Source organism: Ailuropoda melanoleuca, chromosome 6 (assembly GCF_002007445.2).
Source record: "Ailuropoda melanoleuca isolate Jingjing chromosome 6, ASM200744v2, whole genome shotgun sequence".
In the NCBI taxonomy this organism is placed as follows: Eukaryota; Metazoa; Chordata; class Mammalia; order Carnivora; family Ursidae; genus Ailuropoda; species Ailuropoda melanoleuca.
In genome coordinates, this window is record NC_048223.1 from 95,799,402 (window position 1) to 95,816,244 (window position 16,843).

The 16,843-nt window shown below is 34.2% G+C and overlaps 1 protein-coding gene across 3 annotated transcripts in view; it reads left to right on the plus strand.

Annotated features, from left to right (window-relative positions):
• The window catches only part of EXOC6 (exocyst complex component 6), a 236,130-nt gene that overhangs the window by 50,990 nt on the left and 168,297 nt on the right, over positions 1–16,843 (plus strand). For all 3 annotated transcript variants that reach the window (XM_019796276.2, XM_002916102.4, XM_034662963.1), the window contains exon 5: positions 2,267–2,312. In XM_019796276.2, coding sequence (XP_019651835.2) covers positions 2,267–2,312 — 46 coding nt within the window. The remainder of the gene's footprint in view (positions 1–2,266; positions 2,313–16,843) is intronic.

Below are 16,843 nucleotides of genomic sequence, written 5' to 3' on the forward strand. Positions count from 1 at the left end.
TTTTTACCTCTGATTTTCCACTATTTTCTGTTTGTCACTTAAGCAAGTTGGTTTGGTTTGCTCACAGTCTCGTTTTGCTGATAAAGTAAAAAAACATTCAAAAGTGCTAGGTCTTTTCCCTTCTTTGGTTTTGCCTTTACTCTTATATTTTGGAAAGACTGACTTTTTAGGTTTCTGAGTTTTTGATCTCTCTGTTATAGCTCAGATATTACTGGGACATCAAATAAATGCTGAAGAAACTCACCAGTATTTTCTTTCCCCTGATGTATCCTGTTCATACAAAAGGAAGACAAGGTGTATGTCATCTTTTTCTCATATAGTGAGCTGAATCCATCTTACTGTCCCGTTTTTTAAACTTATTTTTTTTAGGAAGGAACCTGAACCTCCATGTACAGAGTGAGATGCTTTTTATAATATTTATATAATGTAAATTTATCTTAGAACACAAATTGTATGTTAAAACTGTCAGCAGATTTTATTAACTAAAAAACATTGTTTTCTGACTTTGTGAGAATAACTTTTTTTTTTTAGAATCATTGAAATTCTATTCATTTTAATCTCTGGTCCATGGATATTTGCACATTTAACTTTGAGTAAATAAAATTCTGCTTATTATGTTCAGTTTCAGGGTTGAGAAACCTACTTCCTTATAGTAATGTTTAATAATACCTCTTTGCCACCATTAGATACACTGAAGTAGCCATGAAGACAGTCTTTAAGTTTGATTGCTTTGTCCCTGAATGGTAATAAGCCTAAAAAATTGGGTACTGGTGGAATGAGAAAGAGCTGAATTTGGCTTATCCCCCTGGAGGGCTTTTTGGAAGAGAGAACTAAAGGGAAGTAGAGGTAGACTTTTGTTACTGCTACTGTCTTTGCTTTCGAGGCTGGACAGACCATCTGAATTCATGTAAACATTGTGTTCTTAATAGCCACATTGAGAACTGTCTCCTTTCCTCCATCTAGCCTTCTATCTAATTATCCACTCGTAAATACTTTTTTGTGTCAGCATTATGGTAGATATTGGAAATATAAAGTTGAAAATGATATAGTCTAAGCTCTGAAGCATCTTACAATCTAATGTGAATAAAGATAAGTGAGCTATTTATTATTGTATAATTGCCTAACGCCTCCTTGGTTTAGGCGGGGTATGAGAGGATATAAGAAGTCATTGGGTAAACAGTGTATTTTCCTGGTACATTAGTTTTACATGATTATTTTTGAGGAGAGCATTATTTTTATATGAAAATAAGATATGAAAGTTACATAAATTGTTGAGATAAAACAGGAGACTTCAAAGAAAGTTTATACTTAAGCAGCAGTTTTAGGCGTTTTCCCAGGTGATGTGTTTATTGTTTTGGTTGGAAAATGTGAGAAACACTGCGTTACAATATAGGCGCTGTGATAGAGATAAACATAAGGATCACAGGGCTAGGGTGGTTCACTATTGCCACCATTGTAGCTTTATGGTTTTCAGACAAGTGAACTAAATATCTTCTGTAAACTTGAAGACCCCTGGGAAGTAGCCAAAATAGAAAATCTGGAAAAAAGTATCTGTCTCTCTGGTCTGAAAATGTTGGCTGGAGCCAATGATAATTTACTCACTTTATACCTTGAAATTCTACTAAGGATAAATGGTGATCTGGATAGTTGCATTAAAACATTTTTGGTGGCAGTGTGTTATCTTGCTGAAGCTTATAACAATTTTATTGAGTAATTGCATTTCTGAGTCTGTAATAGAAATGTTAAAACAAAGTTGCTTTGTTATGTTTATGATTTTATTATAATTTAATCTCTAAACTTTTGAGAGTTTTTTTTTTGTCAGTTTAGTGTAGAATTTTGTGTTTGGTATATTTTTGGTATATGTATTTTATTTGATATATTGAATTAAAATTAATCAATCTCACTTGCTCAACTTTGTCTCTTGAATAAAGTCCAAACTTCCAGTTACACTACAGGAAAGTGATACCATTAAGTTTCTGAATATGATCATTGTTAGTAGGTTAATGTTTCAATGATAGGTATCAGTATATGAAAGTGTTCCAAATTCCAGATAATGTGTTCACATATATAATGTGATGTTCACCATATGAGGACATTAAAATGTTTTTATTCACTTGATGTATAAAATTTTATTTGAAGATATAAGTCTGAATTAAAGTATAGAGAAAATTAGTGAATTTATAATAGGTTCTGCCCTGCTTTAATTTTTTCATCTAAATTTTTCTCTCATTTTGAAAGCTAAAATAAGTTATATTTTTTAATGCAGTGCTGGAAATGTACAGTAAGCTAAAAGAACAGATGAGTGCAAAAAGGTGAGTTGGTTTCTTTACTGTTTCTAATAAGAATCTTTTACTTTTCTGTTAAAGCATGGATAAAGTTACTATAAATTATAGTGAGTCATGTGAAGTTTTGCTTTCTACCTTTATTCTTTTTCATGCAATCTGCCCATCAGAATCATCTAATAAAGCAATTCTTAGCCATTTATTTGTTGATCCTTGTCTTTTATAAGTAAAATCAAAGATTGATGATATTGTTGAAGGACAAATAGACAACTGAACAGGAATGAAAAAATACTGATTAGCTTCCATGTGAACATTGCGTATAATCAGAGGCTAAGTGCGTATAGTGGGAACACAGTGAAAGCAGTGTGGGTAGTGATATTTTGACAGACTGGGCTACTGTAGATCGTGTTCTGTTTTTTAACACAAATGAACACATGACAAATGAAGAATCATTTGAAGAAGTTTATTGATTATCATTAGTGTAATAATTTTTAAAATGTCTTAAAGATGAACAGTTTTAAAGTAACAGAAAAATCAGAATAAATGAGAATATTTTACATTTGCAATAGAGAAATAATGATTTCCTCTTAGTTTATTAATAATTGCTTAATTATCACAGTACATTATGTACAAATCTATACTCAGAGATCTGTATATGTCCTGCTTTCTAGTGCTAAACACTGAATTTTATTGACCTTTACCAATTCATACTAATTAGTAGTTATTTTTCCTTCTTAATACACGAACCATAAACTATCCTGAAAGTCTTTTATTTATGTGTGTGTATGTATATATATATATATATGAATATATATATATTCATATATATATGAATATATATATATTCATATATATATATATTCTCTTTTTCTATCAAAGTTGTACATCCTTATATTTTAAAGATCTAGATAATATAGTTCTATATGTTTGTTGAAGAAAAACAGGCAGCATCGTCCCTACTTCCATTCACCATTCCTTCTTGCTAGGGGCAAAAAAACTTTTAAATCTTTTAAGGCATTATTTTGGTATTTACATTTATGTCTTGAATATATTTTAATGTTTCTTCACTATTTTTCAGGTTGGAGCATTATATATTTTTTCAATAACATAATCTAATATTTATATTAAGATTTCCCCATTTATCCCCCTGATGTCTTATATCTTCATTTCCTCCCTGAAACGTTGGTTGATATGTACTTTTTTGTCCCTTTAATCTAGAACAGTCTTCCTGTTTTTCTTTGTTTTTCATGAGAGTGTACAGGTCAGTTGTCGACCAGGACGTTTTGGATTTATTTAATTATTTTCTCATGATTAGAATCAGATGAACTGTTTTGGGTATGAGTATGACATAAGTGATATTGTGTACCACTCACTGTATGAAATCAGAAGGCACATACTGTTGTTAGATTGTCTCTAGGTTATGCTAAATTTGATTATTTGGTTAAGACGATGTCTACCAGATCACTTGAAAAATATCTTTTTCTCTTTGCAATTACTAAGTAATCTGTGGGGTGATATTTTGAGTCCTATTTCCTTAACAACCTTCCACTCATTGGTTTTAGGATTCTTGCTTTAGATTTTAATATTTTTTTGTTTTTAAGTAATCTTCATACCCAATGGGGGGCTCGATCTCACAACCCCAAGATCAAGAGTCACGTGCTCCTCTGACTGAGCCAGCCAGGTGCCCCTCTTGCTTTAATCATTTATTATATTGGGGTTACAAAATGGTGATTTTTATAATTCTCTCATTCCTTTGACATTTATTAGCTGTCTTTCTTAATATAAAGAAGAGCTTTTCTTTTTTTTTAAAGCTCTTTCTTTTTATCTCCCTTTTCTTTTTATCTTCTTTTTCTGATTATCACTATAGACTCATGGATTTTTTTTTTTAAATAAGTGTGTTATAAGCTATTGTCTTCATTATTCTTTTTGATGCTCAAATTGTACCACATTTGGCTAGGGGAACCCCTCAAGCCAATTTCTATGTCTTCATTTGTCTTTGAGTACTTTCTTGGTTATCACACAATAATATGTTCCAGACTCAAATGTACTTTTCTTGCCCTAGACCTATAAATAGCCATTTTCCAAGGTACCCTAGTTCCTTTTAGTAATGGTATTTAGAAACAAGGAAGCAAGATCTGCTTGCTATGTGGGCTTATTAATAACCCCTGCCCCAGACACACACCTCTCTCATACCCTCTAGCCTTCCGGGGTTGCAGTTGAGAAATTTGAAGCCATTCTAATTTCTCATCTTTAGTTTGTGACCTACCTTTTTTTCTCTTTTAGAACCTTCTCCTGTGGTCTGTGGTTTCCTGATGATGTGCTTTGATATGGGCCTGTTTACTTCCATTGTGCTGGGTACTTGGTGAACCCGTCTGGAATTTAATCTGGAAACTTTTTTTTTTTTTTTAAAGATTTTATTTATTTATTAACAGAGAGAGACACAGCCAGCAAAAGAGGGAACACAGGCAGGGGGAGTGGGAGAGGAAGAAGCAGGCTCCCAGTGGAGGAGCCTGATGTGGGGCTCGATCCCAGGACTCTGGGATCACGTCCTGAGCCGAAGGCAGACGCTTAATGACTGAGCCACCCAGGGGCCCCTGGAAACTGTTTTTTGATCTGATAATGTCTTTAAGATCTAGGAAGTTTTCTTGAATTATTTATTTCTTTCTGTTTCTTGATTCTAGGACAGAGTGATGTTTAATTTTCTAGATTGGTCCTCTGATTTTCTTTTCTCTTCTTTAACATTTTTTAATTTTTTTGACTCCTTGCTCTGCTTCTAGGATATTTCTTCATTTTTATCTTCCAAAAATGTTGATTTTATTTCATTTCTGGTCTCTGATTTTTAATTTCTAAAAACTTTTTTGATCTCCAAATATTTCTTTTCCTTTATTTTCTTCTTTTTAGGGTATGCTAACAGTATTTTGTCTTAACTTCTGTGAGATTTTAGACATATCTATTTATATATCTCCTTGCATATAGTTTGTTTCCACTAAGCTCCTCCCCCCCAGGTTTTTAATTTTTATTTTATTTTTATCTCTGACTTTGCTGGTAGGGGTGTTTCTCAGATGTCAGGTAATTCCTTGGTTGACTACTCATATTTTAGTGTAGGGGACATAAGACCTATCATTGGAAGCTCTGGGTATGTGGGTGGGACTTGTTGATTGTGAATTTCACTGTGAGGTTATCTAGCTGGGCTGTTTAGTTGGTGAGCCTTTGGTCTTAATATCTGGGGTTATTTCTCCTGGGGGTGCTCAGATTCCCTGGAGGAGACTTTTCCTGTCTACTGTCTGGAGGGTAAAGATCTGAATGCCAGTATTGTGGGAGCTGAGTTGAGGAAGAGAGCGTTTAGTATATTTATGCTCTACTAATCCTCTTGTTTTGAGATCAGTACTATTACCTTCAACCTTGGGTGGTCTCCCTACCCTATTCAGAGATTATCTGTTTTAGTCTCTTTAGTATTTTGCCAAAATGGGGACTGATTGTTGCTCAGATGACTGGAGTAGTTTGCTGCTTAAACAGATTTATCAACCAATATTCCTTACTTTAGCCTTCTTTTCACTCCTACTTCCATAAGTAGTGGGACTCCTATCAATTCTTGACATTTTCAGAGATTCTAGAGAATAAATAAATAATAAATAAATAAATAAATAAATAAGTTTATTCTTGGTTTCTCAACTCTTGCCTTAGAATCCAGTTTTCTCAGATCTGAATTTTTTTTTTTTTAACCACATATCTGTCAGCTTTCAACATTCTAAAAGTTTACTTTCTCTCTTCTCCTTTTCTCTTCATCTGTGTAGGCTTATGCTTTTAAAGAAAAATCTCATGTTGTTTCAAGGAGTCAAGGTTAAAAAGCATGTATCTAGGCTGCCATCACACTAAATATTTAGGACCCCACTTCTGGTGCTGTGCCATATTTTTGTTAAGATAAATATCCGTATGGGGTAATAAAATAAAGGGCATGGGCAAATGTTATTCCTGGTTATCATTAGATGTTGCAAATTAGCAAACTACAAAATTAAATGGCCCACAGGTATATTTGGTTTGATTTGACAAAAAAATGTTTTTTGTGAGTTAATATCACTTCGAATTTGTTAAAATATCTGGATTTATATTCTGATGACTCCCAAGTCTGAATCTTGAATCTCAAGCTTGGTTTTGACATCTCTGATTCTTGTTGAATCTTTTCACGTGGATATTCCACTACTATCTGAAGTTCAACATGTCTGAAACAGGCTTAAAATCTTTGCTTAGTTCAGGGATTGGCTCCTTTTCTGTCAAATGTGTTGTAAAATATTTACTCTGTGGTGCAGTTTTTTATTTTTTAAGTTATTTGCTTAGCAATTTTTTAGACCCAAATACACAAATCATAAGTCTGTAGCTCCATGAAGTTTTAAAAAGTAAGTACACCTTTATAACCACCAAGATCAAGATTTGAACATTATTTCTATCCCAAACGCTTTTCTCATACTGTCTTCTGGTCTTGCCACCCAAACAAGATGCAGAACATTTCCATCACCCTTTATGCCCCTTCCCAATCGATTCTTCCTTCCCTCCACAGATAACCACATTCTGATTTCTATCACATGTTCTCAGAATTTATATAAATGGAATCATAGAATATATTTTTTCTTGTCTAGTATCTTTCACTCTAAATGTTTTGAGATTCATCTATGTTATTGCAAATACCAATTGTTTGTTTCTTTTCATTGCTAGTAGTATTTAGTTCTAAGAAGTTTTTATCTGTTTACCAGTTGGTGGGTATTTGGGTTATTTTCAGTTTGGAGGTATCATGAGTAAGGCTGTCGTAAAATTAGCAGACCAGTCTTTCTGTAGGCAGATGTTTATATTTCTCTTTAATATATGTGTAGGAGTAGAATTGCTGGGTTGTAGTGTAGATGTAGGCTACCTTTTATAAGAATCCATTAAATAGTTTTCCAAAATGATTGTACCGTTTCATACTCCCATTGCCAATGAGAATTTTAGATACTGCACATCCTTGCCAACATAAAGTATTGTCAGTCTGTTCTAGTTGAACCATTTTGGTACATGTAAAATGATATCTCATTATGGTTTCAATTTGCATTTCTCTGATGACTAATGTTGAGTGCCTTTTCATTTGCTATTTGGGCATTTGTGTATTTTCTTTTGTAAAATGTCTGTTCAAGTCCTTTGCTTAGGTTTAGAGACCTATTGAGCAGAAAGCACAGAATTCCTATGTATCTTCCTCTCCTCACAGTTTCTTGCATGAGTGTAGTACATTTCTTACAATTCAGGAACTAATATTGACATGTTGTTAAGTCCAGAGTTTACAATATGGTTCACTCCTTTGTGTTGTACAGAGGGTTTTGACAAATGCGTAATGTCATATCTATCATGACAGCATCATACAGAATAGCTTCACTGCCTGAAAAATCCCTTGTGTTTCATCTCTTTCCCTATCCCTTCCTCTCCCCTCCAGCCACTGCCAATCACTGATCTTTTTACTGTTTCTATAGTTCTTCTTCAGAATGTCCTATAGTTGGGATCATACAGTTTGTCATATTCAGACTGGCTTTGTTCACTTAGCAATATGCATTTAAGGTTCCTGCATGTCTTTTTGTGGCTTGATAGCTCATTTCTTTTTATTGATGAATAGTATTGCATTATATGGATGTACCACAGTTTGTTTATCCATTCACCTATTGAAGGACATCTTGGTTGCTTCTAATTTCTGGCAATTATGAATAACGCCAGCTGTAAACATTTGTGTGCAGGTTTTTGTGTGGACGTAACTTTTTAATTCATTTAGATAAATACCTAGTGGTACAAGTGCTAGATCATACAGAAAAACTATATTTAGCTTATAAATAAATTATTTTATTTATTTATAAATAAATTTTTTAATTTATTTGTGCGGGCGCGCACAAGCAGGGTGAATGGCAGGCAGAGGGAGAAGCAAGCACCATGCTGAACAAGGAGCCCAATGCAAGGACCCTGGGATCATGACCCGACCTGAAGGCAGATCCTTAACTGACTGAGCCACCCAGGTGTCCCTGGAAAGACTATATTTAGCTTTATAAAAACAGCCAAATTGTTTTCGAAAGTGGCTTTACTGTTTTACATTCTCAGCAATAATAGTGAGTGAAAGTTCTGTTGCTCCACACCCTCACCAGGATTTGGTATTGTCAGTGTTTTGGATTTTAGCCATTCTAATCGATGTAGGTAATATCTCATTTTAATTTGCAATTCCCTATTGCCATGTGATCTTGAGTATTTTTTCATATGCTTATTTGCTGTTTGTATACCTTCTTTGGTGAGATATCTTTTCAGATCTTCTGTATGCTTTTAAATTTGGTTGGTGTTTTTCTTACTGCTGACTTTTTAGTGTTTTTTGAAATGTTTATATACTGGATATATGTTTTGAAAATATCTTCTCCCATTCTGTGGCTTGTCTTTTCATTTTCTTAACAGTGTCTTTTTACAACAGAAGATTGTTAGTTTTAATGAAGTCCAGCTTACTAGTTTTTTTTTTCCATAGATCATGCTTTGGTGGTGTTTCTGAAAACTCATTGCCAAACCCCAGATCACTTAGATTTTCTCCTATGTTAATTTCTAGAATTTTGTGTTTTTACATTTATGCCTGTGACCCATTATGAGTTAATTTTTGTGAAATCCCTTGATGAACATGGAATATTTCTCCATTTATTTAGATTTTCTTTGATTTCTTTCATCAGTTTTGTGGTTTTCTTCATATAGATCTTCTAAGTATTTGGTTAGATTTGTACATAATTCATTTTTTGGTGCTGAAGTAAATGGTATTGTGTTTTTAATTTCAAATCCCAGTTGTTCCTTGCTGGTTTACAAAAGCAGTTGACATGGGTATGTTACCCTGGTATTCTTCAACCTTGCTATGATCATTCATTATTCTGGAAATTTTTTTTGTTGATTCTTTGGGATTTTCTACATAGACAATCATGTCATCTGCAGACATACCTTTTCTTTTTTTCTTCCCAGTATGATTACCTTTTATTTCTTTTTCTTGTCTTACTGGATTAGCAATGAATATCAGTATGATGGTTAAATTGGTGTGATAAGGAGGAACATCCTTGCCTGTTTCTGATCTCATGGGGAAAAACATTATGTTTCTCATTATTAAATATGATGTTTTGTATGATTTTTATTCTTTTAAATTTGTTAAGGTGTGTTTTATAGCCCATAATATGGTCTATATTGGTGAATGTTCTATGTGAGCTTTAAAAGAAGTAGTCTGTAAATGTCAGTTAAATCCAGTTGATTGATTGTGCTCTTCATTTCAGCCATATTCTTTTTTTTAATCCTATTTTATTTATTTATTTATTTATTTATTTTTATTATGATAGTCACCATACAGTATATCCTTAGTTTTGATGTAGTGTTGCATGATTCATTGTTTGCGTATAACACCCAGTGCTCCATGCAATATGTGCCCTCCTTAATACCCTTCACTGGGCTAGCCCATCCCCCGCCACCCTCCTCTAAAACCCTCAGTTCGTTTCCCAGAGTCCATAGTCTCTCGTGGTTCATTTCCCCCTCTGTTTACCCCCCCTTCATTTTTCCCTTCCTTCTCCTAACGATCTCCCTGCTATTCCTTATGTTCCACAAATGAGTGAAGCCATATGATAATTGTCTCTTTCTGCTTGACTTATTTCACTTAGCATAATTTCCTCCAGCCCCATCCATGTTGATGCAAATGTTGGGTAATCATTCTTTCTGATCGCTGAGTAATATTCCATGGTATATATGGACCACATTTTCTTTATCCATTTGTCCTTTGAATGACATCTTGGCTTCTTCCGCAGTTTGGCTATTGTGGACAATGCTGCTATGAACATTGGGGTCAGTTCAGCCATATTCTTAACTAAATTTCTGCCTGTTGAATCTGTCAATTACTGTTAGAGGACTTTTGAAGTTGAAGACTGTACTAGTGAATATAGTGAATTTGCTATATTAGTGAATTTGTCTGTTTTCCTTGCTGTTCTATCAATTTTTGCCTCACGTATTTTGATACTCTGCACGTACACATTAAGGATTGTTATGTCTTTTTAGAGATTAATCATTTTATCATTTATGTAATGCTTTTCTTTATCTCTCATAACTTTCCTTGCTGAAGTCTGGTTTTTCTGAAATTAATGTAGCTACTCCAGCTTTTTTTTTTTTTTTTTAAGATTTTATTTATTTATTCGACAGAGATAGAGACAGCCAGCGAGAGAGGGGAACACAAGCAGGGGGAATGGGAGAGGAAGAAGCAGGCTCATAGCGGAAGAGCCTGATGTGGGGCTCGATCCCACAACGCCAGGATCACGCCCTGAGCCAAAGGCAGACGCTTAACCGCTGTGCCACCCAGGCGCCCCTTCCAGCTTTCTTTTGATTGGTGTTAGCATAGTATATCTTTCTCCATCCCTTAAATTTTAATCTCTCTGTATTTTTATATTCAAAGTGGTTCCTTTTATACAACATATAGTTGGGTCTTGTGTTTGTTCTCCACCAGAATCATAGAACTTCTATAAGAAAATGTGGGAAGATATTTTCACATTATCTGGGGTAAGCAAATATATTTTTTAGAAGGATCACGAAAAGCTACTCTACAAAATTGGAAATTGGACTTAAAATAAAAAATTTTATTCATCAGAAGACACTTTTAAGAAAATTGATAGGCAAGCCACAGACTTGGAGAAAACATTTCCAAGATTTTTTTCTGACAAGACTCATAACCACAATATATAAAAAACTTTATAAAAATAAGGAACTTATGGTTTCTGGTCTCACATGTAAAGAGCTATGAAGTAATCACTCCTGTCTTTACAACAAGAAGAGAGCTAAACAAACTGAAAATAAAAAACCTTTTTTTTTCTTTAAAGATTTTATTTATTTGTCAGAGAAAGAGAAAGAGCACAAGCAGAGGGAGCAGCAGGCAGAGGGAGAAGCAAGCTCCCTGCTGAGGAAGGAGCCCAGTGTGGGACTCGATCCCAGGGATCAGGACCTGAGCCGAAGACAGATGCTTAACCAACTGAGACACCCAGGGGTCCCTAAAAAACCTTTTTTAGATCCATTGGAGAAATAGGTCATAGGGCACTCTGCTACCCCTGGAATTGGAGAGAGAGGCAAATAGAGACTGTCACAGTTTACTGAGAGCAGAGGCCACTGCTGGACCTTGGTAGGAACGCTTAAAGGTGATTGAACGGTACTGGCTTAAGAGATAAAAAAAATTCCTGGGAGTCCAGGAAGCCCACCACTCTTTCATGAATTTTAGCTTCAGGAGCCCTACCAGATTCTCAGAGAGAGTTTCACAGAAAAATACCAACAAAAAAAGAAAAAAGTAACCAGTTTGAAATAAGCTCAGAGTGCTGTATTCTTAGCAAAGCCAGCTGGCAAAATTTTGGTGTGAATCCCATTACTTTAACAGATGTTGAGCTATTAAGACTTTATCTCTTCTTGAGTCGGTTTTCATATCTTATGTTTTGTCAAGGACTTTGACCACTTTATCTGAGTTGTTGAATTTATTGGTATAAACTTATTTATAATATTGTCCTATCACCCTTTTAATGTCTATGGGATCTGTAGTAATGGTCATCTTTGTCTCTCTCAATATTAGTAATTTGTGGTTTTATTCCCTTGATTTATATGACAGGAGGCTTATCAATTTTATGGATGTTTTCAAAGATCTAATGCTTGAGTGTGTTTATTCTTGATTTCTGTTTTTATCTTTGTTATTTCCATTGTTATGCTTGGGGTTTAATTTGTTCTTTTTCTGTTTTCAAAAAGTAGAAATTTAGAACAGTGATTTTATGCCTTTCTTTTTTTTAATTTTCAGTCGTTTATTGAAATGATTTGAACAGTAAATATGCTGTGAAATAAGTGAATTTTAATTTAAAATGACTATAATTCTCCCCCAAATGACTATTATTTCCTAGACATTAGTATATCAATGTAAGGAACAAACAAACAAACAGAAGCTGTAATGAAACTTAACTTCTATTGAAACATTTTCTCTAGGATAGGAAAATCAGTATATTTAAAAAAGTTTAAGATGTACCCAAATACTAATATATATATATATCACAATTGACTTTCAAATGACAAAATATAAAATATATTGGGTTTTTTTGAGCTTTTAAAAATTTTTATTTATTTATTTAAGTAATCTCTACACCCAACATGGGGCTTGAACTTACAACCCCAAGATCAGGAGTCACATGTTCTTCCAACTGAGCCAGCCATATGCCTTTCTTTTTTATTACAAACATTTAAAGTTATACATTTTCCTCTGAGATCTTCTTTAGGTGCAATTTTGAAAAGATTTTATTTATTTGAGAGAAAGAGAGAGTGCCAAGAATGGGGAGAGGAGCAGAGGGAGAGGGACAAGCAGACTCTGCACTGAGCTCAGAGCCCAATATGGGGCTCGATCCCATGCCCTGAGACCATGAGCTGAGCTGAAATCAAGAGTCAGGTGGTTTATTGACTGAGCGACCCAGGCACTCCTTATTTTCCTTTTTTTAAACTTTTGGTTTATTCACAAGTGTATTGTTTAATTTTCAAATATTTGGGGGACTTTTAGGATATATTATATCTTTATTATTAATTTCTAGTTTAATACTCTTGGGTGAGTGAACATACTTTGTATGTTTTCAAACCTTTGACATTTATTGAAAATTGTTTAGTGACCCAGCATATCATCTGTCTTGGTGAATATTTAATGTGTATTTGAAGAGACTATGTATTTTGCAGTTGTGGCTTTAGTGTTCTAGAAATACCAGTTAAGTCATGTTAGTTTTAGAGCAGTTCAGATTTTCTTTTTCCTTAGTGGTTTTTTTTTGTTGTTGTTGGCCAGTTCTGTCAGGGGTAAGAGAGCGGTGTTAAGTTTTCCACTATCGTGGTTTGTCTACTTTCTCTTTAGTTCTTTAAATGTTCTTTTATATATTTCAAAGCTCTGTTATTAGATGCATTCATATTTATGATTTTTTTTATATTCTTATTAACTCTGTGTCTATGAAACGGCCTTCTGTATTTTTGGTAATATTCTGTGTCCTGAATTCAACTTCGCCTGGTATTGATGTAGTCATTTTAGTTATTCCAGCATGCTTATATTAGATATTTCATGGTATATCTTTGACATCCTTTTACCTTTAACCCTACTCTTTATATTTAAAGTGTGTTTCTTATCAGCGGCATATAGTTGGGTCTTACTTTTTTCATCCAGTGGGCAATCTCTACTTTGTACGTGGTATTTTTGACCATTTTTTTTTAACTTTTAAGATTTATTTATTTATTTATTTTAGAGAGAGAGTGGAGTGGGGAGGAGCAGAGGGAGAGGGAGAGAGAAAATCACAAACACACTCCCCACTGAGTGCAGAGCCCATGTGGGGCTCAATCCCACGAATCTGAGATCATGACCTGAGCTGAAACCAGGAGCCAGACGCCCAACCAACTGAGTCACCCAAGCACTCCTAGACCATTTATATTTATGTAATTATTATTATGGTTGACTTTTCAATTGATTATCTTCTGTTTGACTTCTATTTCTCTGATGTATTTCTTTCTTTCCTTCCTTTTCATGATTGAGGTTTTGTTTTAGTATATATGTATTTATCTCTAACTCTATTCACTTACTATGTATACACACTTTAGTGGCTACTCTAGAGAGCACAATATGCACGTTTAACTCATCACAGTTCACTTTCAAATAATGTTATACTTCAACAACAATATAAGAAACTTAGAACAATTGTACTTATTCCCATCCTGTTTGTTGTAGTTTTGTTTTAATATAATTTACTTGTCACACACACACACACACGCACACACACACACATATTAACCATAATTAAAACAGATTCTTTTATACTACCCACTTAATCTTTCTATTGCTCTTTTTTCCTTTTTGCAGATCTGGGGTTCTAAGTGGCATAATTGTCTTTGACAGGATAAATTCTATTCAGTATTTATTATAGTACATCTGTTTGCTGAAGAAAATTTTCTTGCTTTTTCTCTCTGGAAATGCATTTATTTTACTTCTATTTTGAACAGTAGTTTTTATCAGATAGGGAATTCTGGGTTTTTAGAGGGTCCCCTCTCCCCAACAATTTAAATACTGTGTTTTTTTTCATTTTCTGCTGTCCATTGTGTCTATTCAGAAGTTCAGCTATCATTCTCATTGGTGTTACAAGATTTGTAATTTTTCCTCCGGTCTTTTTTCCTCTGGCCTCCATATATTTTGTTTTTATAAGTTTGACTATGACGTGATTAGCTCTGGTTTTTTTGTAGTTATATTGCTTGGGGGTTTGTTTAGCTTATTTTGAAACTGGGGGTTGATAACTTTTATCAGTTTTGAAAATTTCAGGGCTCTTATCTTTTCAAATATTTCTCTTTAGCACCTACACATGCAATCCAGAAATGTGAGCATTTTATTTTCTCTCTCTCCTTTCTTTTGGGAACTCCAGTTACATGTATGTTAGATTATTTAATGTTGTCCATAATTTCTAAGAACTCCTCCTTTTCTCTTTTCTTTTTTTTTGTTTCATGTTGAATAATTTTTTTGGACCTGTCTTAAACTTTCCTGAGTCTATTTCTATTGATCTCAGACACTGTTCCTTCTATCTTTATTCTTTGTGTATTTGTGTGTGTGTTTCAGTTTGCAAAATGTCTGTCAGTTGTTGGATCATTTTTTCTTCTGCATCTCTAGTCTGCTCTTAAGAATGAATTCTTTATTCTGATATATTGTTCTGTTTTCAACTTTTTCATTTGATTCTTTGTTGTAATTTGTTTTTCTACTAAAATTTCCCATCTTTCCATGCATAATAACTTCTCTTTCTTCCTAGAGTCTATAACATTTACAATAAAGTTTTCATCTGTTAATTCCAAGATCTAGGCCACCTGTATGTATGCTTCCATGGACTTTTTCTTTTACTTTTGGATCACATTTTTCTTTCTTTTTTTTTTTTTTAAAGATTTTATTTATTTATTCGACAGAGATAGAGACAGCCAGCGAGAGAGGGAGCACAAGCAGGGGGAGCAGGAGAGGAAGAAGCAGGCTCACAGCGGAGGAGCCTGATGTGGGACTCGATCCCGTAACGCTGGGATCACGCCCTGAGCCGAAGGCAGACGCTTAACCGCTGTGCCACCCAGGCGCCCCTGGATCACATTTTTCTGCTTATTTATGTTATCTTGTAATTTTTTTCTTATATGCAGGACACTGTATTTAGAATAGTAGAGACTGAAGTAACCACTTCTATGATAGTTCAAACTTTGGTGAATTGGAAATGCTCAAGGGAACGCAAATGAAGTAAGAACAGTGACATAATTTGTACCCTGTGGGCCAGAGTACCATTAGAGTAGTCACATGTTTTCCATTTAGGGATGACACGTAATTTTTTTTGTAATGTCTCATATTTATAAAAGCAGACATCTTGGTAGAGGTTTTGATATAGGGGGAAATTTACTTTAGAATTATTTATAAAAAATAAAAAATCAGACTTAAAATTTCCAATTATGAGGACATCATTATATTTTTATAGTTGACTTACAAGTAGGGTATTAATTTGTTCTAGAATAATTTTAAAGATAGTTTCCATGATATGTTTTTAAATAAGATACGAGCATACAGATCTGGAAATGTTGTAGATATATGACTGAATGTAACTGGGGCCAAACTGAGGTAATTATTACATTGTAGTATCAGATGGTGCTTTTTATTTTTTCCTTTATAGTTTTGTATTTTTCCTGTGGTTATGGATTACTGTTACAATTTTTAAAAAAATAGCATCATATATACCAAAAGAGAATGGTAATCTATTGTGGAAATTTTGCTTGGGTTTAGGAACATAAAGCTTAGGAGATTTGTGGCCAAATTTTAGAAGGATTCAGGGTCTGGTCTCTGGTTTCTGTTCTCTGCCTAAGAATATATAGTCTTGCTGTGTGTCTTAGCTTGGGTTCCCCAGAAAGCAAAGCCTCAGGTATAACCTTATATTTTACTACTTTTTTTGGAGTATAATCCTACGGAAACGAGAAGCAGAGTTGAGTAAAAGGGAAATGAGTTGGCGAACTTGGGAGAGCAATATGAAGTTGAGTTATTGAGTTAGCCAATGATGCTTAATGTTGATCAGTTTCAAAGAACTTTTAGGAGTTCTGTGTGTTATTGTAAATTCAGGATGTTTCATCCAGGAAGAGGAAAGGGGAATTTATCTTCTGGCCTCCTTTTCTTATTAGTTGAATATTCAGCCCACTGGCATTAGCTGCTCACATTTCTGGATTTCATGTTTGGTGCTAGGAAAGCTTCATGGTTCAGTGACACTGGGAAGCCTAGGATGGGAGGTGCACAGGTATAAAAGCATGAAGGAAGGCACAATTGTATTATGAAGTCATTTGATTGTGTCTTTGGACACAATCCTGGTAATACTTTCATTTAGCCTTTGTCACTTACGACTTTAAATACCTTATAGGCATTCCATGAATTTTCAAGAAAGCCTACCCGTTGTGGAAATAGTACTTTCGGAATATACCTAATTCACATCAAAACAAGAAACAGGGCAGGATCAAATATACACTTTGAC